Source organism: Lathamus discolor, chromosome 3 (assembly GCF_037157495.1).
Source record: "Lathamus discolor isolate bLatDis1 chromosome 3, bLatDis1.hap1, whole genome shotgun sequence".
Taxonomy (NCBI): domain Eukaryota; kingdom Metazoa; phylum Chordata; class Aves; order Psittaciformes; family Psittacidae; genus Lathamus; species Lathamus discolor.
The window spans coordinates 44958865-44986252 of record NC_088886.1 but is presented as its reverse complement, the minus strand read 5'-3'; the positions used below and the strand labels follow the sequence as shown (position 1 = coordinate 44986252).

The 27388-nt window shown below is 39.3% G+C and overlaps 3 protein-coding genes across 11 annotated transcripts in view; 1 reads left to right on the top strand and 2 right to left on the bottom strand.

Annotated features, from left to right (window-relative positions):
- Positions 1–3484, top strand: part of AGFG1 (ArfGAP with FG repeats 1) — a 36204-nt gene extending 32720 nt beyond the window's left edge. For 2 of the 4 annotated variants that reach the window (XM_065674972.1, XM_065674968.1), the window contains 3 exons: positions 1427–1588; positions 2180–2271; positions 2707–3484. In XM_065674972.1, coding sequence (XP_065531044.1) covers positions 1427–1588; positions 2180–2271; positions 2707–2766 — 314 coding nt within the window. In that variant the 3' untranslated portion in view covers positions 2767–3484. The remainder of the gene's footprint in view (positions 1–1426; positions 1589–2179; positions 2272–2706) is intronic. The other 2 variants (XM_065674970.1, XM_065674971.1) reach the window with 2 other exon arrangements.
- A 10-nt stretch (positions 3485–3494) lies between these two features.
- On the bottom strand, positions 3495–12922 carry LOC136012125 (thiamine transporter 2-like). 3 transcript variants are annotated; one of them, XM_065674973.1, is made up of 6 exons: positions 12818–12922; positions 11553–11706; positions 9595–10411; positions 8216–8408; positions 7603–7744; positions 3495–6808 (listed from the first exon to the last, which is right to left on the bottom strand). In XM_065674973.1, the coding sequence occupies exons 1-6, from the start codon at positions 12838–12840 to the stop codon at positions 6686–6688; spliced, it is 1452 nt and encodes a 483-aa protein (XP_065531045.1). In that variant the 5' UTR covers positions 12841–12922; the 3' UTR covers positions 3495–6685. The 3 variants fall into 3 exon arrangements, with proteins under 3 accessions (XP_065531045.1, XP_065531047.1, XP_065531048.1); XM_065674975.1 differs by having other exon boundaries at positions 3495–6791; XM_065674976.1 differs by having other exon boundaries at positions 3495–6544.
- An 870-nt stretch (positions 12923–13792) lies between these two features.
- Positions 13793–27029, bottom strand: SLC19A3 (solute carrier family 19 member 3). 4 transcript variants are annotated; one of them, XM_065674964.1, is made up of 7 exons: positions 25949–26160; positions 24213–24303; positions 23240–23405; positions 22057–22873; positions 20306–20498; positions 19180–19321; positions 13793–13911 (listed from the first exon to the last, which is right to left on the bottom strand). In XM_065674964.1, exons 3-7 carry the CDS (start codon positions 23387–23389, stop codon positions 13900–13902), a joined length of 1314 nt encoding a protein of 437 aa, XP_065531036.1. In that variant the 5' UTR covers positions 23390–23405; positions 24213–24303; positions 25949–26160; the 3' UTR covers positions 13793–13899. The 4 variants fall into 4 exon arrangements, with proteins under 4 accessions (XP_065531036.1, XP_065531035.1, XP_065531034.1 ...); XM_065674963.1 differs by lacking the exons at positions 13793–13911; positions 25949–26160 and adding exons at positions 16545–17917; positions 26911–27029; XM_065674962.1 differs by lacking the exon at positions 13793–13911 and adding an exon at positions 16545–17917 and having other exon boundaries at positions 25949–26161.
- Positions 27030–27388: the final 359 nt, after the last annotated feature.

The following is a 27388-nucleotide window of genomic DNA, read 5'->3' as shown; positions in this document are numbered from 1 at the left end:
GTGGCCACATTTGGTATTGAGTTTCTTGTGGCTAATTGTTCTTGCTTGTAAAAGCTTATTGATAGCTATCTGGTTCTCTGCACGTGGAATTTTGGAAGACCTTCCGTTTTTTTTAAAATGGAATGGGTGTGAGCATTTGGCACCTGGGTAAGGGGAGAGAAGAGCGTACATAAACATCCTATTAAACAACTAAAACAAAACCATTATTGATATCCTCCATGGTCACAATATAATGCTAACAAGTTGAGTGATTCAAGTTTCTTCCAACAGCAGCTTGATGCCTTTTGGGATATCCCAAGTCACTGCTCATTTTGTTGTGCTTTCATTTGCTGTTTTAGCAAGTTTTCCTGCTGAATAGCTTCTCTGCTGACTGTAACTTGAACAATGTTAGTACATTAGTTTTGCATGTACTTTGTCAACGGCTTATGTAGATCGTCTTACCCTTGAATACTTTTGGGGTAAATTTTTCAACAGATAGTTCAGCTGTATTAGTTTAATACATGTTTGGTTTTTTTTGTTTTGTTTTTTTCTTTTATTGAACAGTTGAGCTTGCACAGAATGTAACTTGCACCATCAAAAAAAGTCCTGTCCAATGTTTAACTAGAATAAAATGCTCGATGTCTGTATTTGCACCCAAAAAACTCCTGTCTTTACACTTCTCCTTTCAAGAATAACTCCCAAAAGAGTGAATAATGGTTTTGTTACTACATTTTCGCACTTGATGTACTCCTCTTTATTTGCTGAAGGCATGTGCAACTGCATATGGGCTGAATGTTCTTTACTTGAAATGTCTAGCAGAGAATCAGATGAGAAGTTTGGGGTGGTGGTTTTTTTTTTTTTGTTTGAAGTCTTACCTCCACAGTAAGAGCATTTGCAAATGGAACTTTGTGTGCAAATAATGTGCATGGTGAGAATTTCCTACGAAATGAGGATGGGATGAGGAGAGGGGATGCATGTATCCCTTAGGACTTTTTTTGTTATTCTTCATTTGTAACTTCCTGTAATGCTACTTGAGTAGGAAGATCCTTTCATGCTTTTCTCAGAAGGAGAAAACCAGAGAGGCTTATGCTGCCTGAAAGTGCTTGCTTCTGATACATACAGACTTTAACCAGAAAAGCTGTGGGGGAAGCGTATGATAATGCAGACAACATCAAATGTAATTCCTTGTCAGAAGGTATATCTGGGTGTGCTGGATCTAGCAATCTTAAAAGATTCAATTTTTTAAGTGCAGAAGTAAATTATGCACCTCGTTGGTGATAATCCAAGCTAACAAATCAGTTCAGTGGCTGTAGAAGTTGAACCTAACTTTTAACGTATGGCCACTGAGGCATTAGGAAGCTTTTCCTAACATGACATTATAGTAATTTGTCTCATGGAAATAAAGTGATGTCTTACAAATAATTGAATGTTATTTTTTGCCTACCAGCAGCAACATTTGGTACTGCATCCGTGAGCATGCCTGCAGGATTTGGAACTCCTGCCTCCTACAGTCTTCTTCCTACTAGTCTTAGTGGCAACTTCCAGCAGCCCACGTTCCCAACCCAAGCAGCTTTCTCTCAACAGACTGCTTTTGCTCAGCAGCCAAATGGTAGGTCGATACATTTTAGATAATGTTGTTTAAATTGGAAGCATGGAGAAAATGATTTTTCTGTAAATTAGCAAAAATGGGTGCATATTTATTTCTTTGTGAACTTGATAACTTTGAGGGGTTCCCACACTATGTTTTGGCTCTGTGTTGTGCTTTCTGACTTGTCTGTGTGCAATGACATAACTGAAATTTTACCCTAATCTGATACTAAAATTAAAAGTATTCCTTGGCTTAGAAGGGATTTTAAGCAGGCTGGATTGGATTGCTTTGCCTTCATTTTTGGAGTTTCTGCAACTGATAATAACATTTTCTCTAACTTCACAGAACACAGGCAAGAGAAAATTAGGAAGTACTTGTTTATTTAAATGATAAAATTACATTGAAAAAAGTGCATGTGTAGAGATTGGAAATTGATTAGCTCCTAACAGTTGATAGCGAACAGAAAGCCCAGCTATATTTTTTACACTTAAGATTCCTGGTAGTTTTTCAGTAGGATCAATCCTGCCAAGCTTCCACTTACTTTTGTGTGGGAGCTGCAGCAAAGAACTTTGTTCTCTACTAGTATTAATAATTTTCACTTCTCCTTCCAAGGAGCAAGTTTTGCTGCATTTGGACAGGCAAAGCCTCTAGTAACTTCTTTTGGACAAGTTGCAGCTGTTGGAGTACCTAGTAACCCTTTTATGGTGAGTTGTTGCATGATACTAAGTTCTCTCTGAAGAGGCATAATGCGTAACAGTTCAGTTAGAGACACACAAAGATTTTGGGTTTGTGGTTTGTTTTTTTTCTGGGTTTTGTTTGGTTGGTTTTGGATTTTTTTGCTTTTGTTTGGTTTTGTTTTTCTTCACGTTAGGGAAGGTAGCACATGAATCTCCTACATGCAATTCAGTATGACGATGACATGGCATTTGTAAGGCTAGTCAGATCAAAATAGAGGTACTTGTATACTTTGCTCTTACAGTAGTAAGATTTGAGAAGTACCAGGGGAAAAAGACCACAACATAAGAAAAAATTATTCTAATAGGGTGGTTTTTTTAATGTATCTTGCATTAATGATTTACAATCTGAAAACAAAAAACTTAAGTATTCATCTTATTTTTCTTCTTTTATTCCCCCCCTAGGCTGGTGCACCAACAGGACAATTCCCAACAGGGAGCCCATCAACCAATCCTTTCTTATAGCCTTATAGACACTTTACCCAAAAGAACTCTTATGTGGTCACATAACATCTCTGCGCCTCTTGCACTGTTGTCTTGTTTCACTGATATTAGCTTTAAACACAAAAGAAGTCTTTAAGAAGTAAAAATAAAAGCCTGCATTGTGTACCTTTAAGAAAATGAAAAATATTAATAAAAAAAACCCCAAAACAAAAAAGCACCACAAAAGCCCCAAGAAAATCATCTCCCCCCCCCCCCCCCCCCAGGTAATAACGTGCAAAATGGAGGGCTATGGTAACATCCTTGATCCTGTGAGCTGGCAGGTAAAAAGTAGCGGTATCATGTATATTAAAATTGGCTAATAAGTTATTGCAGATACCACATTCATTATGCTGCAGTACTGTACATATTTTTCTTAGAAAATAGCTATTTGTGCATATCAGTATTTGTAACTTTAACACATTGTTATGTGAAAAATGTTACTGGGGAATAGATCAGCCACTTAAGGTGCTGTTGTATCTCTTGGAATGAATGAGCTACATCATTTTAACCATTGGTATCGGAAGTCATGAAGTTAAATTGAAGGTTTGTTCATTTCTCAATGTTTTCCTTTCCTAAGAGCTCTTCTATTTATACATGCCTAAATCTCTAATGTTAGAGGGATACCTGTCTGCATAATAAAGCTGATCATGTTTTGCTACAGTTTGCAGGTGAAAAAAATAAATATTAGAAAAAAAACCCACCACGTAGCATTATTTCTGTGCAGTAACATTTTATTGGGTTAAAATGTATTTACTGTGAGACGTTTACATGGAGGAATTATCAAAAGCAAAATGCTTAAAGGTGAGTTAAGCTTAAAATTTTCACATGCCTCACTCTAGATATGTTTCTTTGTGCCCTTGTGATTAAGCTTGCTGTTCTAGCCCAAGTGAAGTGACATATCAAACAGGAAACTTAATTGAACTTGCATTATTTTGACAGGGTAGCTCTGTAATGAAGGACACTGAAAGCACTGGGGAGGGTAGTTACTGGGGAAGTGGTTAGCTGAAAAAGACATACTTACATGTAGCTAATGATAGTCTTTGAACAAGACGTAGTTGTGATCACAACAGTGTGTAATTGCAGGCCAAGGTACCACAGCTGTAATAGCACTCTTTTGATTAAAAATTGATACAAGTAACACCTCCTGTGTAATATCAATTGACTATTTTTTTTATTTACTGGATTATTTCCTGCCTTACTAGCATGGATTTGTAGACAAGGAAGAAATGTCTGGCTTGTCTATTCTGTAACACTAATAAGGTTCAAGAAAAATATAACTCTGCATCAGATTAGTTGGTGATGGTATGTTAAACTAAGGGAGAACTTGGCTTAAAGTCAAGTGTCATACTGGAACTAAACAAATAGTGTAGATATATAATGAATACATTGACTGAGAGCTTAAAGGTTTCAGACCACTGGAGAATAAAATCATAACACCTTTCAAGATAACAGGAATACATAAGATCAGATTGATTTTTGAGGAAAAGATGTGTAAGTCCATATGAGGTAAACTCTCGAAGGTAAGACATTTACACTTGCTGTTTTCTGCCTGATTGGTAGGTCTGCTTATTTCTAGGGGAGCTGAAAGACGTGACTGCTGCTTGTAAAAACCCTTCTTATGCCAATGCTTTCGACTTCTGTTGCCTGTCTGTGGGGAGGTAGTAGTTCCTGTGTGTGTGTGTTTATTTTTTTTTTTATTTTTAATTTTTATTTTTATTTAAGCTTTGGAGATCGCAAAGGGGACAGGCAGCTTGTACAACAATCTGCTTAAAGTCACATTTCTTACTGAAGTGTATGGGCTTGTCCTGTTGGCATATTCAGAGGTAAAACAGACTTGAAGTATTTTTTCCTTCTGATGTGGAGTGCTGGTTAGAGTATGAAGTATAGTTTAATTCCCAAGGTTCTCTGTGAAATTCACTAAAGAAATGGCAAGCAATTGAGGGTTTCCAGGCTGCTAGTGATGCCCTTGCTCTCGCCACTGATTTTTAGCAAAGTATAAGTAGCTTGTAGTTCTTCCCTGTTGTTTATCTTCCCTCTTTTGGGATAGTAATGGTAAATTCAATGAAGAACTGAATTATGTAATACAAGGGAACTGCAAGGATTCAGAAGGATGTGTGAAACACTTAACTGCAGGGAACGGGATCAAATCTACCAAACATCTCATCAAGATGAATAGCCTTATGGAAAGGGAACAATCGTGTGATCTCTGCACTTAAATTAATGTAAATGAAGCTTTGGGCAAGGCTTCGTTCATCAGCATCTATTGAAATTACTGCTGAGGAATGCAGCTGATTACTGCTAAGAGATACTGAAATTCATTTAAGCATGCAAGGCATGTAGTTTTAGATTATGCTGCAGAAATAGTAGAATACCTTATTTTTTCGTAACTAGCTTGAATACAGATAAAAGGTTGGGAACTTTCATTATACACAACCGTGTCTGTTCAACATTTGTTCACTAAGTTTTTCAAGCTCCAGACAAGTAGCTGAAGATCTTGAATTGTTTTGAGTGTCCTTTATATTGAGCAGAAACTAGACACCATATCTGTTTTGTTGATTACATTTTGAAAATAGCTATATTTACAAAAATATTTTTTTTCCTATGATTGTGTTTTTGTCTTTGAAACCTGTGCAGTTGGTCTCACAATTGCTCGTGCAACTAGCATTGTTGCTAAAAAGCTATACTTTCACTAGCTTTTCAGTATCTTCTGTTTTAGAATCAAAGCATTTAACTTTAGCCCTTGTACAGAAATTAATTTGTAGACCACCTAGATTAATACTTTCAGTCCTGTTATGTCAGCTCTTATGTGTTTAAGACAATGCGATAAGAGGTACCTCCTGAGTTCTGCAAGGCAGATGTGATGCTCAGGTGCTGCAGTTCAAAGCTATTTAATGGCTGCAAACTCCCAAGCACCATGTTGAAACAAATGCTAAGGCAAGAAATAAATTTGTAAAGGACCAAATTTAGTCAGAATTCCTGAAATAGAACTGTGAATAAGATGCAAGTATTCTGCTCTTTTGAAGGGAAAACTTACTGGGGCATAAAGGCAATCTCAGGCAGCTTTTAAAATTACGTTTTTACAGGAATTAATGATTTTTTTACTTTCTTGTGAGCTGACTTTGGGGAAATGTCAGTTTATAGAGTCATAGAATAGTTAGGGTTGGAAAGGACCTCAAGATCATCTAGTTCCAACCCCCCTGCCATGAGCAGGGACCTTCTGACTCTTGGCAAATCTGTAAGTTATGGTAAAGGGACGCAATGTAATTTGCTGCTATTTGATGCAGTTGACTCCGAAGTGGACATGATTGAATCAGGAGGAAAAATATTACCTAACTAGCTTTAGTTATATCTAAACTTCTAGTTGTGTTATTTAAGACTGCCTTGGATAAAAATTGAAGTGTCTCCCCATGGTATAAAATAATAAGCTAGTTTGGGAGGGGTTTTGTTTCTGAAGGTAAGCATAGGTTGGTCATGGCAGTTATCAGACCTAATTAATACATATGCCTATAAGGACAGACACTAAAAAGGAAGGTTAATGTTTTGTATTTGTACATCCCCAACAAAGTTATAGTGCAGGTGTTACTGCATCAGTTGCAGTTTGTCTGTATATAGTGACATGTTTTCCTTGCATTCTTGTAACTTCACGTTTCTGAGGAGTGCATTGTCTGTGTGTGGTCTGAAATGACTGCATTTGGCTGTAAACTGAAGTGGCAGTATTGTTGTGCTATGTAGTGTTGCAGTAATCCACCTTGGAACACACCTTGGAAAAACAAACAAACAAACCCAACTGGTTTAGTGCTGTTTAACTTGCTTTAAAAACACGTGTCACAACTTCCAGTTGAAAAAGTTCAGATGATGCTGCCTTCTGCACTGTGGCTTGCAACCATTCCTTTTGTCTCTGTTAATGATCACTGCTTTCACCAACCACGTTGGTATTTCTGCAGTTGAGGGAGATCATGGTGTATATGCTTCTGATTAGGAAAATTCCAGCTATGAATGCGAAGTAGCTGCCATAAATGAGAAACTGGGCAATGGTGGTGGGGAAGAAAGATGAGGAAAAATTAAAAACTACTACTCTTAGGTAGTAACTTAAGAGTGTCCCTCTGCTGCTGCCTTCCCTTCCATGCTATCCACACCCCAGAATGACCCCATCTTGAAAGGATTCAAGAAGTCTGGATGCTTGACTTCATACTTTAGGAAGTCTGTGGCTACAGAAGGCGAGGAGGATACTGTATTATGTGCTTCCCCTCCCCACCTCAGTTAAGGGAGGAGGACAGCTACCCTGCACTTCCTGGCTCTTCTCTGAAAAGATGAAAGCTAAAGATTTGTACACAAGTTTAATATTTAGGAATTTAATGGGGAATTGTGAGATCAGTAACTTTTCAGAATTACAGTAACTTAAAGGTGCATCCATTGAAATATATCTTAGAATTACCCTAGTAATAAACCTGTAGGTTACCTTTCAGCTTGCTTCCTGCTTCTGTTGGGGTATTTTGATTAGTAAATTTATGAATAGTAAGCCTTTGAAGAGATAAATAAAACTAAGCCAACAAAACTGAGTAATAGGTGGTGGTCTTTCCGTTCTTCTCTATGAAAACATTCTTAAAATTATTAGAGAAAAGCAAAATTAGCAGAACCAGGGGACAAGGAGGTTGTAGTAGCCACTGCCAGTGCACTTCAGATGAACCTGTTTTTCAAGTGAGTAACTGTCCTAAGCTAGCACATAACCCAGTATATTACCAAAGGCTAATTGTGGAGTAGAAGCCTCTTTTGGAAGAAGGCAGAGGAACTGAGAGCAGTGCAAGTAATGTAGTTTACCTGGATGCTTATACTGAGTCCCAGACCTTTTGAATCTACTACAAGAACAGTTAAAATTGTCTGAATCAGCAGTGCAACGAAGTTGTTAAAGCCAAACATCAAAGCATAACGCTCCATGCTTAGATTGACAGCAATCTGAAACCTGAAAATTAATGCACAGGTGAGCAAAAGCACGGAGAACAAATACGTTTGCAATTTTACTTATAGGAGGAAGTTTGGGAATAATTTGATGTGCACAGTGGATTCTTCAAAGGATAAAGCCTTGGCTATTAAGCTTCAACAGCGCCATTTTGGCAGAAATCTGGCTTTGGTGCTTTTGTGCATCCTACTTATCTTGAACGGATATTTTTGTTAAATACTTGTGCAGGATCATTTGATCATGCTTGTACATAGATCATTTAAAAACTAGAAGTAGGATAAGATTGTTTCTGACTTGGAACAACCTATTGTAATAGGTCATAATTTTAAGCATAATTTATATAAGCTAGAAATACGTACTGCTGTCATGACCTATTTAAAAAACTTCTATGAAAGCTTTCAATAAAATTTAGGTAAATTTGAAACTGTGACACTGATTTAAATAAACTTAATTAAAACAGTTGTTTATACTTACGTTGCTATTGTTATAAGGAGCATATAGCATGCTTTAAAGACAAGGTAACCAGCATAACATGCCCAGATGTTGTCAGTAAAGTGCATGAGAAACAGAGAACCAGCATCCATTGCAGAGAAAATTCCCAAAGCCAGTTCTCCAGAAAGATCCCAGTTTACTTTGACGTATCCAACTGCCATGGATGTTGCTGAACCTAAAAATGTAAAAGTAGTCATTGGAACTCTGAAACTTTATCCTTCTAAAGCCATTGCATAACTGTGTAAATGGATCATACCGGGAGCTCTAGTGACTGTTACAGTTGCAATGGGTTTTGATAATGGTGTGGTTTCTATTTTCTGCTAGTGGTGTGGGAGACTTATGTTGATTTGGGTGTTTTTCTCCTTGCTTGCAGAGCCTGCACAAACTGTAGTACTCTGAGAAAGTGCCTCATGCCTAAGGCTGGGGGCAGCAGTGCACAGTCTATTGTTGCTCCATTTTTTGACAACTGTGAGCAGAGAGAACAATCCTACCAACCATTTTCTGCCAAAATATAAATGGACTTTTTCCTTCATGGAAAGATCTTTATGAAAAGAAAATCTGTTGCACTCCATGCTTGCTTTTTTTTTTTATTCTTTTTTAATGAAAATGTCATTTCAGTTTTTGATAAAAAAGAAAATTATGAACTGTTTGTCAGTGTGTTACTGACCTTCACATATAGTAGAAAACTTGAGTGTAAAATGGTATAAAAAAACCTCCAGGCCTTGAATGGTTTTCTAGTTTTGCATGGGGGTTTGTTTTGTTTTCAGTTGTGTGTTTTTGTGGTTTGTGAGTTTTTGGGTTTGTTGGGATTTTTTGTAATCTCTGCTTTCCCAGCTTCGCCAATCCTGAGGCATTGATCAAGATACAGGTGCAGTCACAGTGTATTTATTTGTTCAGGAGCACTTACCCTGAAGTGATCTTTAATTGACATGCTAAACAGACTATCTAGAGCAGAGTAGCTGTTAATATGCTCTTATAATTCTTAAACCACCCAGCTTAAAGTATATTTGAGGGAGGAATATAAAAAGTGTCATTGCGCAGGGTTTTTGAAGTGTTTACTTTGGGTTAAGTTCATGGCCTAAACAGCTGTGATCTTAAGCAGTTAAAATGCTTTGGTGGAATGAGGCTCCCTTAAGAAAGGAAAGCTTATCTCTGTATATTTAAGATTAATTTTGAAGACTCCACTGATAAAGTTGTAGAGTAAAAGCACAATTTGCACACTGTTTTGGGTATTATATATTGGAGGCTGTTGCTGTTCACCTTGGCCCTAATAGAAGAGATAAAAAGGTATGAATGACGTTGCTAAAGAATGCCATCAGCACAGGACTGGTTAGAACTAATTGTTAATGATCTTTACTTACCTAGAAAAGTTGCAATTGCTTCAACAGCTCCATTGTACACTGCAGAGCTGTGAGAGGGGGCTCTGAAGTCCCACAACACTTGGATATAATTCAGGACCTGGTTAAAGCCTGCTGTAGCCAAAGCCCACCACAGGGACCAGTAGAGAAGTTTCCTAGAGCTGTAGCAATCCTTCAGGTCCTTGCTCAGCTGCACCAGAACCCCAAGCACATGATTCTGTGGCTTGGCATCACCAGCCTGCTGTTCAGGTGCTGGTCCCATGTCAGCAGAAGGAGAGCTCTTGTCCTCTTGGCAGCTCAGTGGCCTGTCGGAGCTGACCGTAGCCACTGTTTTATCTGTTCCTGGGAGAGCTTCCGAGATCTCTTTCCTGTGGAAGAACATACTCTTTTGGGGCACTGGCAGGAAGAACGAACACAGGAATGCCAGGGAGACAGAAGCCAAAGTAATGGCGTTAAGGTGAAAGTAGGATACATCTGCTAAGGAAACCAGCAGCTGTCCCAGCACAGCACCAGTGGTGGCTGCAACAAGAGTGATACTTCTGCAATAGCTCGTCACTCTCTGATAGTGATCGGTGCTGACAACACTGTAGATGTAGGCGTAATAGGCGACCTCGGTGGCTGTCACCATCCCGTAGAAGAATTCCACTATCTGCATGGCCACCACTCCACGTGCGAAGAGGAGCAAGAGCCACGTGACGATGAAGCTGATGCCCTGGAGGAGGAGGATGGGCTTGTAGCGCACATAGTCTGTAACGAGGAAGACTGGGAGAAGGAGTGCAAGGTAGGAATATGTCCAAACTGGGAAAACCTGGTTTGTAACCTAGAAGAGAGAACAAAAGAGGATGTTGTTTTTTTGGGGGCTTTTTTTTTTTTCCTAAATAAATTTGAAATGTTGTTTTTGAGGCTTTTTGATAAAGGTGTTGGAGGATCACAGTTCTAACAGGAAACACTGGATTGTGCGAATTGCACTGGCTTAAATTGCCTTGGGGTTGGACTCGGTGATCTCCAGAAGTCCTTTGCAGCCCTAATGATTCTGTGAGTCTTTGTAAATTCATGAAATTGTAAATTATGAAATTAAATTACGAAACTGTAAAAGGGCTCCTTCAGGAGGCAAACACAGTAATGCTAGGCTCCACTAAATAGGTAAATTGGCTGAAAAATAATTCCAGTAGAGGCCTGTTCTCTGCCTTAATATTTGCTACTGCACATCAGGAGTGACTGTTCCTCATATTAGATGTATGTGGGTGAACCAGTCTTGTCTTTTCTAATTATACCATAGCTCCATGACTCAGCTACTTGTTAATGATGCCCACTGTTGGGAAGTGTACACCTAAAGCAGGCAGTGCTGAACAGAGGAACCGAGCATGGCAACTTGAAGCACATGCTTTCGTCCAAAAAAAAAAAAAAAAAAAAAACAAACGAACAAAACACCAAAAACCCCAAAGGAGACAAACCCCCCCCCCCCCCCCAAAAAAAAACCAACACACCAACCAGCAAGTAAACAGACAAGAAAAAAAACCCTACAGCTTTTTAAAATATGAATCTGGCCTCCACAGGTTAATGAATGTATAGGGCAGCCCTGTAACATAGGTAGTAATCCAACTGCTCATCTGGGAAAGTCTGCTTGGTTTTCTTATCATTTGCAATCACTGTCATTATCAGTGTAATCAGTTCTGTGATAAGTATAAGTAAGTCTTAGTGTTGCCCCTCTTCTGGGGTTCTAGGTGGAGAGAAGAACTAGTTGACCTGACTGCTGAAAATACAATTTCTTGAATGACCATAATAGTGGTTTCAAAGTCTCAAGAATGTAGGGACTTTAGTTTTGACCTTCTGCAAAAGAGGGGACTCCTTAATCTTTTCCAGAAGCATCTTAAATATGAGTCTCCAGATAAAATATACATGTATTACTGAACACTTCATCTCTCCTTCAGCGTTTAATTATTACTTAAAAGAATAGTTACTTCTTCAATTGTTAGGTTTTTGTCTGGTCCAGTTAGATAAGGAGTGAGAAAAGATTCTGATGGCCTCATCGTGGAGAAGAATCCATTTGCGCATATGATCAGTGTGGGATAAATCCAGCTGCGACCTACGGCTCCCTTCCAGCAATCCATAGTCCTAAACAAAGAAAGAAGAAAAAGGAGCAGAACAGGAATTCTGTAGAGATTCTCTTCACAGTTGTTAAAAATTTATTTGCAAGTTTACTTTTAAACAGTCTTTACCCACAGCCCTGCCGAAGCCATAACCACCAGCTTACTCTGGACTTGGCAGATGGCTGGCAGGGAATGGTGACCCAGAGTTCTTGCTGGTATGCAAACGTGACCATAATCCAGTTACCTTGCTCTCTAAATAGTGGGCAGCCTGGACCATGTCCAACTCTCCTGCACAGCAGCAGGCTGCACGTGGGGATCTCATCTTGGGTAAGGATGCCTCTCAAGGTTTGTCCTTGAGGTTAAGAAATTCCTTGCCGTGATAGATTATGGATAAATGATTAATAGCACGTTAACTTTGAAATCTTAATGAAGTGATATAAAGGATTGATTGTGAATATATAATCCTTTATTCATAAACTGTTGACCAAATCTGGGACTAGGATTGGATCTAGCCGCACTTAGCCTCTTTCCTGAGAAGGAATTGATAAAGCAAGAGGGTCCTTCCTGAATCTTGCACCTCAATGGGAGGGTATCACTGATGGTTTTGTTCTACCATGCCCTCTTATGCAGTAAATAATCAAATGTACCTTGCCAGTGAGTCTTGTAAAACCACTATCACATTTACCGTTGAATTTAAAGTATATTGTTGCCTCTTGTGAGTGAAGTGCATGACTCCATCTGTGACACCTAGTTCTGCTAATGTTTCTCTCGCTAAACCTGCCAGTAGTTACAGATGTAGCTTGTAAATGAACAACTTGGATCAAAGTGCATTGGTGGCAGCAAACTCCAGCCTTTCTATTGTATACCAAAGGTTGTTTTTAGTGACAGAATTGAGTGGATGTATCATAGTGCAAGGATGAAGTTCCATTACAATCTCACTTCTGAATGAGTGAAACTGTGAGATTAAGGCTCTATGTCAGCATGCTCAAGAAGGCTTTTTTTTTTTCTGGTTAATTTGCAGCCTGAGAGCCAAGTGGAACGATAGAAGTACAAGCCTTTTTGCAGAACATAAAAACACACCAGCCAGCTTGCAATCCATTTTAAGCTCACTTTCTTCAAAATGCTTTAATACTTACCATATTTCTTGCACTTTAGTCATTTTAGTGGGGAAAGAAAAATGCAGAAACTATCTGCTCATGGCACCTGCTCAGTCCTAGAAAAAAAGAATATTGACTTCACTTTTGAGAGTAACGATCAGAAGGAAAAATAAGATTTGTTTCTTCACAGTAGCTGGCAGCAAAAAGAAGTCTAAAGAGATTAGGGTTTGGGGTTTCTAGAGGTTATTTTACTTGTTTTGCATTAGAAAGTCAATTCTACTGTCCCAGGAAAAGCAAGCAAAACAGTGTTCTGAAACATAACAGAATGAAAGCAAAGCATTGATATTTAAGCAAACTGTTACAAGATATTCCTTTTAAATAGCAGAATTCCATTTTACATCAGGCACTTTCATAAGTGCTTATAATTGCACAGTGTGATTGTATTTATTAGAACTTAGCATAAGTGGTATGTTAAGGCAGTATTTCTGTGATCTCAGAGGAATGTTACAAAAACCAGCCAGAACCTTAAAACTTGATTTTAAATGATTGCCTCTAATTACCATCTTTCTCTTACAAATTGCTGTATATAAAATCGTAGAATCATAGAATAGTTAGGGTTGGGGAAAGGACCTTAAGATCATCTCAGTTACAACCCCTGTGCCATGGGCAGGGACACCTCCCACTAAACCATGTCACCCAAAGCTCTGAATCTGGCCTTGAACACTGCCAGGGGTGGAACATTCACAGCTGCCCTGGGCAACCCATTCCAGTGCCTCACCACCCTAACAGTAAAGAATTTCTTCCTTATATCCAATCTAAACTTCCCCTGTTTAAGTTTTAACCCGTTATGCCTTGTCCTGTCACTACAGTCCCTAATGAATACAGCCTATATTATTTTTAACTCTAGATCTGCTTTGAAATATTTTGATATGCTACCTTTTCAAAATAAAACCACATTAAAATCTGGACTTCTCAATAACATCAGCATAATCTTGCATTACTTGCAAATGCACTGAGAAAATGTGTGGCCAGCATGCTTCCAAATAACTCCAAAGGTAACAAATTACCTGTCAAAACTGTGGCTGTGGTGCATTTCCTGTGGATTCATGCGCAGCTTCTTCCTAGGATGACTTCTGTCTTTTGGAAGAGGAGTCAGAATCCACCCTTCAGGACTGGAGGTAGTAAGAAATTTCTGCCTGTTTCTTAAAGTTCATTCTAGACTTGATAAAATGTTAATAGACTTTATATAATAATAATTCAACAGAGTTCTTGCTTGTAGAATTTATCCATGAAGATTGCAGGGGAAGCTTTCTCCTTTACAGGTTTTGTCAGCAAACTAATTTAATTTTTAGATAAAGCTTTAAGACTCACAGTGGCTAATGATTAATACAAACCGACAGAGCAGGAATGCAATCATGATTGCATTTCTGTGTTACTGAATACCTTTAAAAGCTCTTGTCTCTGATTCATGGGTAAAACACAGCACCCATATTACAGTTTGGACTCACCCTGACCTACTCCTGCACATAGTGTGGTGGCCTCTGGGCTCAGGGGGTCTTTTTCATCTGTCCTGGCTTTGCTGGGGATAAGAGGAGGTAAGACATTGAATAACTCATACTATTAGTTGAGCAGGAATTGGTTCCATATAAGGACCAATCTGTCATTTAAGAGTAAATCGACAAGAATATGAGCTTCTAAGTCTATCCTCTAGGCTAAAAAAGTCAGACCTGAAGTACTTCAGAGAAATGCTGCTGCTTTGCTTTCCTTAACCCAGTGATTAATTTATTTTTAATTTAATTATTCTATTGTGGGGTTTTTTTAAATTGTGTTTTATTTATTTTTTTTTTTTTTAGGCTGGGCTCCCTACACTTTCTGCTGTTCTTCAGAGGGCAAAGTTAACTGTGAAGCCTCTTGTTGGAATGGGTGTTGTCAGTGGGAGCATGCTGTGGCACAATGGGCTCTGTATAATACTCAGGGCAGCTCTGTGAGCTGAACAAAGCCTGGTCTTGTTCTATAGGTATGGAAAGCTCTCACACCACTTGGAGTGTGTAGTGCAACCAGGCAGGCAAGTGTTCAGAGAAGCCAGGCTTGCCTCTGCATATCTTTCATTACCAATGATTACTGAGAAAGGGAAAGAACCATGGGGAAGATGCTTCTGGGTAGGCCTACTGGCCCACTGAAAGGTGGCTGCTGACTAGCATTTCTCTGGTAACCTGTGCAGTGCTGGGTTAATACCTTCTTGCTTTGAATGCAAAGATACAATTTGTTTGCTGCCTTGTTGGCCAGAACTGGCCTTATAAGCTTGCTGGACTGTATCTTCATAGAAGACTAGTGCCCAGACCTACCAATGTTTCAGTGGTAGGTAGTGTTGTGTTGAAAGAGGGGTGTAGCTATGAGGAGCGATGTGCTTGGCTTTGGTTTTTCATATTTGGGTGGAAACCATTAGTATGCTGGGAGAAAGATAAAGACTGAATGCTTAAACCTTCAAGGAAAGGTGGATTTGTTCAATTTCCTCTTCCTGCAGAACTAGGGCCTGTGGTTCCAGCCTTACTCGTAACCTGCTTAGCCTTAACTACTTCCACTTCAAAGAGTGTAAATACAAGAATACACAGGTAGATGTATGCATCTTACTGTTTTGGATGAAATCTCTAGTTCCTGGGTTAACACTAATTCAGAGCTGAAAGCCCAGGGTAACATGAGGTCTTACCATTCTCTTGATGTTGTTTCTGCCTCCAATGCATTATGTCCTTCCTAACACTTTGAAGAGCTGTCATCTTCCTTTTCTATCCCCCCCCAGCGCTCCAAAGTCCCAACCTCAGAATCTTTCTTTTGGAAATTCAAGAGAATAGGAATAGATTCTTTTTCTTTTTTCTTTTTTTTTTTCTTATCTGTTTTACAAAGAGTACTTTCTACATCTGCAAAACACATACATTGTGTCTACTTGGTTCCTTTGCTCCTTAGTGGCATCCCATGTACATGGAAGGCAGTGAGTTCTGACCAGTTCAGAATGGAGGATCTTTTATTGTTATTTCTACCAGCTTTTCTAGATTCTTTCCTGCAGCTTATTATTGCCTTTTTCTTTTCTTTTTTTGATCAGATATGACACAGAAATATTTGTTAACCTTCTGTACCAAAGGCAGTTTGAGACTGTGGAGCTGGACATACCATGTTCTTTTTAATTGAAACAAAGTCTAGCTAGATTCTAGTCCAGGACTAGCAACTAGTTCTTTAACTAAATGCCTCAAGAGCATTTAGTAGTAGTTTGGGTGACATGGTTTAGTGGGAGATGTCCCTGCCCATGGCAGGGGGGTTGGAACTGTGGATGATCTTAAGGTCCTTTCCAACCCTAACCATTCTATGATTCTAAGAGAAGATTCCTACTCACAAGAAAAAGTGAAACAAAACAGTCTTTGCTCTACTGGACTTTGTCCTCGTTTCTTCAATCAGGAATATCATGCCCTTGGTTCTACACTAATAAAAGATACTACTTAGTGGAGACTAAGTACCTCTGCTTTTATAGCTGTTCTGCTTAGAACCAGTTTATAACAGAGAGTGCCCACACAAAACACGATAGTAAACTAAAAGCCTAGAAAATTACCTGGGTTCATTTTGTCAAGTCATACTGATTGTTCTTATTACTTGAAATAAATTGATTCTCTCCTGCCTGTTTTCAGCTCTGGACAGTTTGTCTAGTTGCGGTATATGACAACTGTATGAAAAGCACATAGGTCTGTAGAAATAACAGTTTGTGTGTCTACAGGAAAAATATTATTCTCTAAATGCTAAGTAGCATTTATTTTTATTAGAAGCAGGTATGGGAAGCTAGAAGCAAATAGCAGTACAGAAATAACTTTAACATATGGATATAATTTATATTAAATTAGGCATTCACTATGCAAACTCATTTATAGCCCCTTTTTTCTTCTCCTGGACTAACTGTCCTTTGTGCTGGACTAAATTAGCTGTAGAACTTGAAGCTTCTTGATAAATTCTGAGATGCTGATCCTGCTAAATCCTTGGACAAAATCAATGGACCTCCTTCATTTGGCACTCAAAAGCACATATGATGCTAGCTTTTCGCTTCAGTTATAAATCTTCTTTTGATGCTTGTGTTAATCTGGAACTTTCCTGTGCAGAATAAGCCAAATTTCTCCACAATGTATTTCTTTGGTTTTAGTGTGTATTACTAAGTCCTTTTTTGATATTTTTTTTTCTTTTGCTGTGGAAATGGGAAGACACTCAGTCCTGAATTTAATTTTACTGGAAGCACAAGGAAAGGAGGGAAGGGTTCCATTTTGTTTTGACCCAGACATTTTTTTCATTCTGGGTTGAGATTGTACTGAGTCTATAGCAGTGTTTAGGTTGTGGCTTTCAAGTGTGGGCTGAGCAACAACTGTGGCTTAGCAGTGTTTTAGTGAAACTTCTCAGATAGGTTGTGCAAACCCTGCTTTTCTGAACCGTTGTGTGCAAAATGCCTGCTCCTGACATGGGCTTTTAAATTAGAAGGGAGGAATCCGTAATCAAATTGCCTGTAGTTAGGAAAGAATATAATGATGCAAACACAGCCCCTTCTTCCTTGGTTCCTTGGTGGGGAGATAGACCCCTTAACTTTTGTGCATAAGCAAAGATGCATGGAAGCAGCTTGCCAATACCGTATATAAGAGCTAGAAAAAGCAAGGCAGGGTTAACTCTAATCTCTGCCATTGTGCACTGTGCAATGCCAAGATGGTTGCTCTATTCTTGTGTGTAAATAACTTCTATCAAGCTATTTGTAAGTAAATAAGAACCTAAAGCAACTTATCATTTTCTTCTTGGCACAGTGCTATTATGATGATCTCTTAGCTGGCATATGTTGTAATGAAATGCTGTAATGATTCAGCATAGCTTTTCAGGGCTGTGTTGTACATTCATCTTGCACTGCTGTTCCCTGCATGCTGCAGTAGAAGCTCTTCTCCTGCAAGGGCCTGGCCATGTGACGTTGTCTGCCTGACTCATACAGCCATGTTATATAGCCAGCTACAGTTGCTCTTCATAAGATCTTGTTATTTTCCTTTAGCATTTGCTTGAGACAAATGCGCAAATGCTTCTGATCAAGAAAATTCCACTTATGACTGCAAAGTAGCTGCCATAAATTAAAAACTGGGAGGGGGAGAGAAAAAGACAAAGGAATTAATGAAAAACACATTAGCGAAACACTGCTGCTTTTTCTTTTTGTTTTGGTTTTGTTTTTTTTGGGGGGGGGGGTTTGTTTGTTTTGTGGGGGTTTTTTTTGGGTTTTTTTTTTTTTTTTTTGAGATGTCAAGCGGTCTTTTATTTACCTGTGTTCTGGCACGCTTTCTCTATACTCAAGTTTTTGCTTTTGTGATTAAGCAAAATCTTAGCTTCTCCATCAAACAGCAGATCTTTGAATAGAGAACTGCCCTCTGCTTCCAATTCTTATGCCTCTTAATAAACATCAAGGGGTAAAGGATAGGAACAGGATTTTTTTTCCATTTGTGCAAAATGTAGAAGTAGCTTCATTACCCGTGTTCTTGAATATTGCAAGTGACGTTGGATCAGTATTTCCAACAACAGAGGCAAGGCTGTTTATGAAGTCTTCATATTCCTATCCTTAATTTCAAAGTTTTGGTTTTAGTGTTTAATTCAATTTTTTAAATTATTTCTGCCTTCACTGTGCAGAATATCCGAATAGCTTTACTCTTCTTCCATAGGAGTAGGCAGCTGCCTCAGCTGAGATCCCATTAAGAAAGTGCTGAAGTCGGTACATTTCATTTCATTCTGGCATTAATGGAATTGGGCTGACTGAAGTTAGGGACACTTGTGAGATAGCATATGCCACCCCAACTTAAGTGCACAGACTATGGGCAAGAGACTTATTCACATTGAGATACAGACCAGGTTTGCTTCTGCTCTGGAATGAGAAGGCAGGTGTCCTTCCTTTTCACATGAGCTGAAATGACTTCAATAATCTAGGCTGTGTTTCACAGCCTTGAACTTTCCTAACAGCGTGTAGCCATGTTAATTCTACATCTAAGAAAATCAGATGTTATTTAGTGTCCTATTAGTTAACAATCTGGTCAGACAGCAGTGCCTCATTGTTTATGTTCTGCTGTATTTGCCTTTTAAAAGTTAAAGACCAGTATCTGTAATCCTGAACATTGCGCTAAAAGTTGAAAGGGAATAATTATGGTAGACATGAGGGAAAAGCAAGATGTATAGATTTCTATAGAAGAAAGAGGGAATGAAATTGTTCTTGGAATGGCAATTAGTTTCTTGGTAAGCTTTTGAAAATTAAGTAAATTAATTTAAATTAATTAAATCACTATTAACTTACTTCCTACTTAATTAAAATTAAGTAAATTAATTTTTAATTAAGTAGGAAGCAAGTTAATAACACTTACCTGAATTACTATGTCCAGTGCCAGGCCTCTTGAATCCACAATAACTACTGTAAGAATGGTCTGAATCACCAGTGCGATGAAATTGTTGAATCCAAACACCAAGGCATAACGTTCCATGCTCAGGTTGACTGCGATCTGGAACCTAATGTGAGACTGGCATATCAATTACTTTACACTGTGTGGAAAGCTGTTGCCTTACATTTACTTGATGAAGAGAAACGATTCAAGCAGATGATATATGGAGGACAGAGTAAATGATGTTTCATTTGTTTGTAGAATGTACTGAAATAGTTCAGGTGGGATCCACTATAATGTACTGTGAGAAGACTCACTTGGTTTCATTCAAGATAGGCATAATCTTGTAATGCACTGCAGTATAGCAGATTTTTCAAATGTTATCTGAATAATTTTGGGTTTTGACATATGCATCTGGCATTTTTGTTAATAAAATAATATGGCATGTCTAAAGATGTTCCAATCAATAAAATAACTAGTGTAATAAAAATGTGTTATATTTATTACACAGATTAAATATAATATTTTATTTTCCTATTTCTGACAACAGAATAGGTTGCTCTCCTAAGAGATCTTGTCTGAGTTTATCTAGTGTTCTCCTTTTATTCCTGCTTTACATCATAATATTATTAAGGATTCTATGTGTAAACCTATGTTGGGAAACACTATGCCAAACCTTTTTTTGCATTCTTGTTCATTGCTGATACACCCTATAGCATGCTAAGTGATTGAGATATCAGGGGATCTTAAAGGATGGTTGTCGATGAATTCTTATCTCTACTGTTCATTTTGCATCTTTCCTGCCAGGAAGGAGGAAAATAGGGTATGTGTTTTGCTGTTATTATTGCCTTTAGTAATAAAGATACATTGTACCTTGTTTAATTTCTACCTGGGTAAATGTTCAATATCCTTTTGGTAGTTTTTCTTTCATGGGTGTTTAGAAGAACAAAAACTACATAACCAGACATTTAAGTGTCCTTGTCTTTACCTAATCAGTTATGTCCAGCATTAGAACAGCTACCTATGAGTAAAAGGAGGGATGCCCAAAGCAAATCTGGAGCACGGTTAGTATTCTGTATGTAACGACAGCACTGTAAGGTTTTATACTTACGTTGCTATTGTTATGAGGAGCATATAACATGCTTTGAAAATGAGATAGCCAGCATAACATGCCCAAATATTGGTAGTGAAGTGCATGAGAAGCAGAGAAACAGCATCTATTGTAGAGAAGATCCCTAAAGCCAGCTCTCCGAAAAGGTCCCAATTAATTTTCATGTATTGTACTATGAAAGATGTAACTGAGCCTAGAAAAAGAGAAGAAAACATATAAATGTTGTATCTGTTCTATACTATAGATCTCCAAACCTTGCCACTCATGTGCCAAAAGGCAATGCTGACTAATAAAGTAGAGTAGTTCTGAAGTGTTTTGAAAGCATTTCTAATCGCTTCTGAAGACATGCAGGTGACTGGTCATTTTTAGATAACTGCATAAATTAGGTCTTTGCCATTCCATTCTTTGTATTTTATTCCACTTCACATGATGAACTGTTATGTAGAAGGATTCATTATTTAGCTGTCTGTACCCAGCATGTATCTCTAGAAAGTTAGGAGCACGGTTTGGAGCTCAAGAAGAACAGTTCTTCCAGCTTGTACTTTATAAGTAAGCTAGCAAACCTTCTTGTTTAACAGTTTAGCTCTGTGCAGCTCGTAAAGGGGCTAAGTGGTCAGAAAAGGGAGTTTTGTGAGATACCAAGTGAGTTTATTCAAGGAACTGAGGATTGGCACTGTTTGCTTTTGGTGGGCCTGCTATAAAGATGCATCTGTTGAGAAAGGAAGCCCCTGATTGTTCATCTTAGGAGCCTCATGGAATTTTAAAGCTGCTGCACCTCTGCACTGGGAAATAAATGATTCCATGAGAGAAAGGAATTCATCAAGGAGCAGACACTTCAGGAGTTTAAGTCCTTCTAATTCATGAGTGTCGGTCTATTTTGTTGCCTACTTCAAGGCAAGAGTAATTTTTAATCTTTGAAGTATCTGTTTCTCCTTGATAACTGTAATGATGAGCTATGATATAGATGTGTCTATTTTTTTTTTCCCCTGGTAGATCACACCCCAATGTCTTGTGCAAGTTCTTTACAGCAGCACAACGTGAATATGAGAAATGCTGCCAGTTCAGGGTGGTATATTCTGATGTTACCTTTAGATAACATCACTTTTCTTGTCTGGTGTGGGCATCTGTTTCCAGTGCAAAAGGGTAATGATTAATGTCCGTAGCATAATGAATTCAATAAATTCTTCTTCTGCAAATCTTTGTATCTTGGAATAATGAAAATTCCTTTTTTGGTTGTGCTGTGTAAGAATATTTAACTAGAAAAAGATCTTAGTGAAAGGTTTATGTTTTCTTTTCTGTAAAAAGAAAAAAACACCCCCAAAATAACGGAAAACTTCTCATCTGTATAAACTGGTACCATTGTTATGAAAGCTGTTGATACTTTGGGAGCAAAGAAATGCCCAACAACCTCATTCAAAGAAAGACTGGTGCCACTGAGTGGATTTAGCACCTGAATGTAAGTCTGTGTGACTTGTACATGCTCTACATACTGATAGGATAAAGTTGGGTGTTCCAGTTTGTCCCAGTCCTAAAACTGAAAAAAAACCCAACCCCAAAGCCCAAACCAAAACAACCAAAAAACCAAGCATAGCTTTCATTTGAGTGGTTTTGTACCTCAAAGACCTAGGTCTTGAATGCAGAATGCATACACCGGCTTCCTTGAGTGTAAGCAATGGAATGTCACTTTAAAAGTGTTCTTAAGTAAAACATTAGAGACTGGTTTTATGACAGATGCTTAGACACTGACTTACTCAGAAAAGTTGCAATTGCTTCAACAGCTCCGTTGTACACTGCAGAGCTGTGAGAGGGGGCTCTGAAGTCCCACAACACTTGGATATAATTCAGGACCTGGTTAAAGCCTGCTGTAGCCAAAGCCCACCACAGGGACCAGTAGAGAAGTTTCCTAGAGCTGTAGCAATCCCTCAGGTCCTTGCTCAGCTGCACCAGAACCCCAAGCACATGATTCTGTGGCTTGGCATCACCAGCCTGCTGTTCAGGTGCTGGTCCCATGTCAGCAGAAGGAGAGCTCTTGTCCTCTTGGCAGCTCAGTGGCCTGTCGGAGCTGACCGTAGCCACTGTTTTATCTGTTCCTGGGAGAGCTTCCGAGATCTCTTTCCTGTGGAAGAACATACTCTTTTGGGGCACTGGCAGGAAGAACGAACACAGGAATGCCAGGGAGACAGAAGCCAAAGTAATGGCGTTAAGGTGAAAGTAGGATACGTCTGCTAAGGAAACCAGCAGCTGTCCCAGCACAGCACCAGTGGTGGCTGCAACAAGAGTGATACTTCTGCAATAGCTCGTCACTCTCTGATAGTGATCGGTGCTGACAACACTGTAGATGTAGGCGTAATAGGCGACCTCGGTGGCTGTCACCATCCCGTAGAAGAATTCCACTATCTGCATGGCCACCACTCCACGTGCGAAGAGGAGCAAGAGCCACGTGACGATGAAGCTGATGCCCTGGAGGAGGAGGATGGGCTTGTAGCGCACATAGTCTGTAACGAGGAAGACTGGGAGAAGGAGTGCAAGGTAGGAATATGTCCAAACTGGGAAAACCTGGTTTGTAACCTAGAAGAGGGAATGTCTGTGTTGTTATTCTTGGGGAACTGGAATTCATTTATCTTTAAAAGATTTTGTAGGGGGAAGCTTTTGCTCTGAAGGAATTAATAAAACATATATCCACACTAAAGCAACGTGTGACTGTTGAGCAGGCAAATGGATCTTAAATCTATTAAATGGATCTTAAATCTGTTAAATGGATCTTTTATTTATGTTACCTGCTGCAAATCGTAACCTACCAAAACTGGTTGCAGTTGTGGGGTTTTTTGTTGTTTAGGTTCTTCTTCTTTTTTTTTTTTTTTTTTAATCTTTAAAAAACTGTTCCAAGTCTTACTTTTCTGTTTTTCTGCTCTGTATGAAAGAGTAAAACCATACCTCATCTGTGGTCAGGTTTTTATCTGGTCCTGTTAGATACGGTGTTACGAAAGGTTCTGATGGTTTCAGCATGGAGAAGAATCCGTAGAGGCAGAGGATCAGGGTGGGAAAAGTCCAGGTGTTGCTTTCCTCTTGCTTCCAGCAGTCCATGGCCTCTGCGGGGAAGCTGAGGAGGAAGTTTCAGAAGGATGATGCTGCCTATGCAAGTGCAAAGATGTCTTGTAACAGATTTTGATTTTGTGGTCTCTAATGCTCAGGAATGCTCTTTTGAGGCTGGCATTTGGAAAACATTATTCTTCATGATGTTAAAGTGAACAGCTTTTCCTTACTTTTGTCTGCTTTGTCTTTGTAGGTAGAGTATAAAGAATTATTTAGGATATCTTTAAGTGGGAGATAAATTATGCTGTCATTCAACCTGCACTGACTAAGCTAACCACAGGAAAAGCCTTTCTAGACAAAAGTTGCTGAAGACAGCTGAACACTGAAATTTCACTTGGCACCATGACTGATCACAGCCAAGTACCTTGTTGAATGTCAAGTAACTAGTTCACAATTGCTGTGTCTTATCTTTCACCCCCTAGATGTGCATTGCCTTCTTGTTATGGATAGCTGGTAACTTTGCAGCCTAGTAGATGAGAGTCACTAATAAATATAGAAAGGATGTTAAGCCAGATCCTAAGGTGGAATTAGCTGTGTCAGAAGTTCAGTTTGATACAGACATTCTATTTTCAATCTGTCTATAAAAGAAGTCACTGAAGGTAATAGTTCACTCTAAAAGCAAATGAAGCAGATAATTTTGTTCTTGTATCTAGCCAAGACTTATGGAATAAATTAAACTTTGCAAGTCTGCTGTACAGAGCCCAAAGAGAAGTCAAAATGAGTGTAATTGGGCATATGCAAAGGGAATAGTAAGTTACACTCCATATTCATGTTTGTATAGGCAACGTCAAGAGTCTAAATGTGTATGATTTACCTTTCGGAGTGGTCTTGGAGGGTGCTTGTTTTTCTCCAAATATTTTCTGTTGTCGTTGTTTTTGTTTTTTCCTTCTTTCTTTCTGTAAAAGCTGAAGAAAGATCTCTCCAAAAACAGCCCAAAAAATTCACATACCTGTTGGCTATGTCACTCCAGATTGGACGGGCAAAGGATCATTTTATAGGTTGTGATACATAATGTATAAGGCAGCAGGCATTATACGTCTTCTTTTCTAACTTCACTCCATGGTAGCATATTCAACTAATGGCCTGATGCACTAAGAAATGGGTGCATATCAAAGGGAATTTGAATTATTGAATTTAATGCATAACATGTCTGGATTTACAGCAGCAACAAACAATGCAGCTCTGGAGCGTGAACCACTAGAGGGCAAACTGATCCCAGAGAAGGAAAAACGTGTATGAAAAGAATGTGAGACACAGAGCGCTCAAAGAAAGGTTTCTGTTCCTCTTTCCTCCCCAGTTGTTGTAATAGCTTCTGCTGCAAGCATGGCTTTGGCAGAACCAGTTTTGACCCTGCCCAAGATAATGCTCACTTAGTCATCATAGCATCCCCTTTCACGTGATAATCATTAAAGCGTTACAGTACCCTAATATCATGTGAATGCTTCATGTGGTACTGACAGGTTCTGAGAAAGGCATCAAGAAGAGGGGGGATGAAGAACATCTCTAGCACTGTGATGAAGAATATTTGTGCAAGTTAGCTCTGTGACCTATCCAGGTTATGTTTTATCCTTCCCAGCCTAGATTCTCCTCTCCAGTCTTGGGTCTCGCCATGTTTGCTCTCCCCCTGCTAGTCTGTGTGATGCAAAGGCAGCAGGTCTCATGGATCCTTTCAAAATATCTTGAACCCTGGGAGGTGAGTGGCACACTGCTGTATTCCCAGGGCTCACAGGGTGCTGTGTGCTGCGCCTCTGATTCTGTCCATCTGTGCCAGGGCTGTGCCATTGCATATAGTAATTTCTGTTTTGAGCTATATACAGAAAAACTCGAGGCTTGCCCTTGTCGCTGCAACCCTCCAGTCCCACCATGTGTTGTTTGGGGTTTTCTGCTAGACATGTAACTCTAGCCTGTAGATATACTCCGAGGCACCTGTGTTAGGCTGCAAGGTAAGTCAGATGAGAAGTGTGCCACTCAATTTAAGCAGCTGTGCAGCAAAAAACCTGCCGCTGGTGTTGAGCTTGGAAATGAGGTGGGCTGAGGGCTGTCAGGGGCAGTCTGCTCTATGCTTGGGGAGTGGGAGGTGCATGCTGCTCCATCCACAGCAAGGTGTGTGCTTGCCTTAGACCCCAGCCCCTTGCCATCAGTGAAGGGCTCTGTTGCAGACTCACCTTTACCAGCTGCTGGTATAGTTGATGCCTTCTGCATTCATAACTAAAAACCTCTGACAACAAGATCTGTACCTCAGTGCTTAAGGTGGAGGGATACAACTTGCTCCCATTCAGCTACCCCTGATAGTTGATTTGTCTTTTATAAATCTAGATTTTTCTTAACTTTTAGAGAGATGGTGGGATGTCTTGGTGTCATTCGGCAGCAAAACAGTCCTCTGTTTCTTGTTTCCCCCACCAATTTTTGAGTAGTATTGGAGCTGTCAGCTCTTTCTCCACACAGCCTGACCCAGCCCTTCAGTTCCCCACCAGACTGCTCTCTTCTTTCCTCCCTCTTTCCCTTATTGTTTCAGGATTTTTGGTTTTTGAAGTTCATATATAATCATACCTTGTCTGCTGAAGCTCTTCCTTTCTTACTTCCAAGGGAGAGGTGCCCTTTTAGTATTTCCAGCTTTTCTCCTGGCTGTCCTGTGTGTATTACAGCTACTGGACTCTATTTGGTTTTTGTGCCTTTCCTGTTCTTCTGGAATTTCAGCTTGCTCTGATGACACCTCCTTTGAAAGCATTTCCAGCTGGCTTGCTTTCAGCATCCTTAAAGGAGCAGCTAGATAATCCTGCCCTGTTGTTGCCCAAAGGCAGCAGTAGATTGAAACCCACAGTACTGTTTGTTGTTTGGTTAGCAGAAAAACAATAAAGCTAATCCTGTTCACAAATAATTTTGGATCTATCTGATGTAGGGTAGGTGGCTTGAGACCCACCTGTGCTTCAAACTGGTCTATATTAAAGCAGAACTGTAGCTATGCGTGGGTAATGACAGATGAGGGAGAACAACTACCAGTCTTGCAAGATATAAATGTTTTCCCACTAAATATATGGGTTTTCATACCATTCTGGCAGATTTTAAAAGTAAAACCCTCTGCTCTGCTTCCCAAGGACTGTTTCTTGTTAGCAAATTTCTCAGATCTTTTTCTGAGGCAGGTTCTCACAGTTCTACTGAAGACGGAGATGGCCCTATACTCATCTCCAGAAGATCCTGTGGGACTCACAACAGTCAAGTATACTATCTTAAATGTATAGATTTGCACAAAAAGTAGAACCATTGAATCAACTAGATTGAAAAAGGCCTTTAAGATCATCAAGTCTAAGTATGTATCTACAAATCTAGATCCATTCCCACGCTGGTCCTACAACATTTAGGTCTAGAATAAGGGATATAAAACATGTTTGGGCAATGCGCTCAAGATGTATGAGCAGTGTGCAGCTGTGGCAAAGAAAGCCAACAGGATGCTGGGTTACATCAACAAGGCATCACCAGCAGAGATAAAGATGCCATTATTCCACTCTACTCACCACTTTTCAGGCAGCACCTAGGATACTGTGTTCAGCTTTGGTCCCCACTATAAAAAAAGATATAGATAGGCTGGAGTAGGTCCAGAGAAGATGATATGTCCTAGTGCACCACAAAGATGATCAGAAGACTGGGAAACCTGCCGCATGAGGAAAGGCTGAGAGAGCTGGGTTTGCTCAGCCTTGAAAACAATTTTTCAGGAAGATCTTACGCCATATTCCAGTATTTAAAGGGTAGCTACAAAGAGGATGGAGATTCCCTTTTTACAAGGAGTCACATGGAAAAGATTAGTGGTAATTGGGTACAAGGTACTCCTGAGGGGATTCTGATTGGACAAAAGAGGGAAATTTTTCACAATGAGAACAATCAGTCATTGGAATAATCTTACAGGGAAGTGGTGTATTCCCCAACACTGGACACAAGATTTGCCTGGACAGGGTGCTGGGTCATCTAGTCTAGGTAACACTTTGCTAAGAAAGG

Bases quoted from the DNA above. Each gene is read 5' to 3' on its own strand.
- LOC136012125 (XM_065674973.1), bottom strand. From the start codon at position 12,840: ATGACTAAAGTGCAAGAAATATG. The intron at 10,412-11,552 runs GTAACTATTCTT...TCTCTCTTCTAG, and splicing joins AAAACCTAACAATTGAAGAA to GTTACAAACCAGGTTTTCCC. The intron at 6,809-7,602 runs GTAAACTACATT...ACCATTGCCCAG, and splicing joins GACTCAGTATAAGCATCCAG to TTTCTCATTTATGGCAGCTA.
- SLC19A3 (XM_065674963.1), bottom strand. From the start codon at position 23,389: ATGGACTGCTGGAAGCAAGAGGAAAGCAACACCTGGACTTTTCCCACC. The intron at 22,874-23,239 runs GTATGGTTTTAC...TCCCTCTTCTAG, and splicing joins AAAACCTGACCACAGATGAG to GTTACAAACCAGGTTTTCCC. The intron at 17,918-19,179 runs GTAAGTGTTATT...TCCCCCTCCCAG, and splicing joins CACTGGACATAGTAATTCAG to TTTTTAATTTATGGCAGCTA.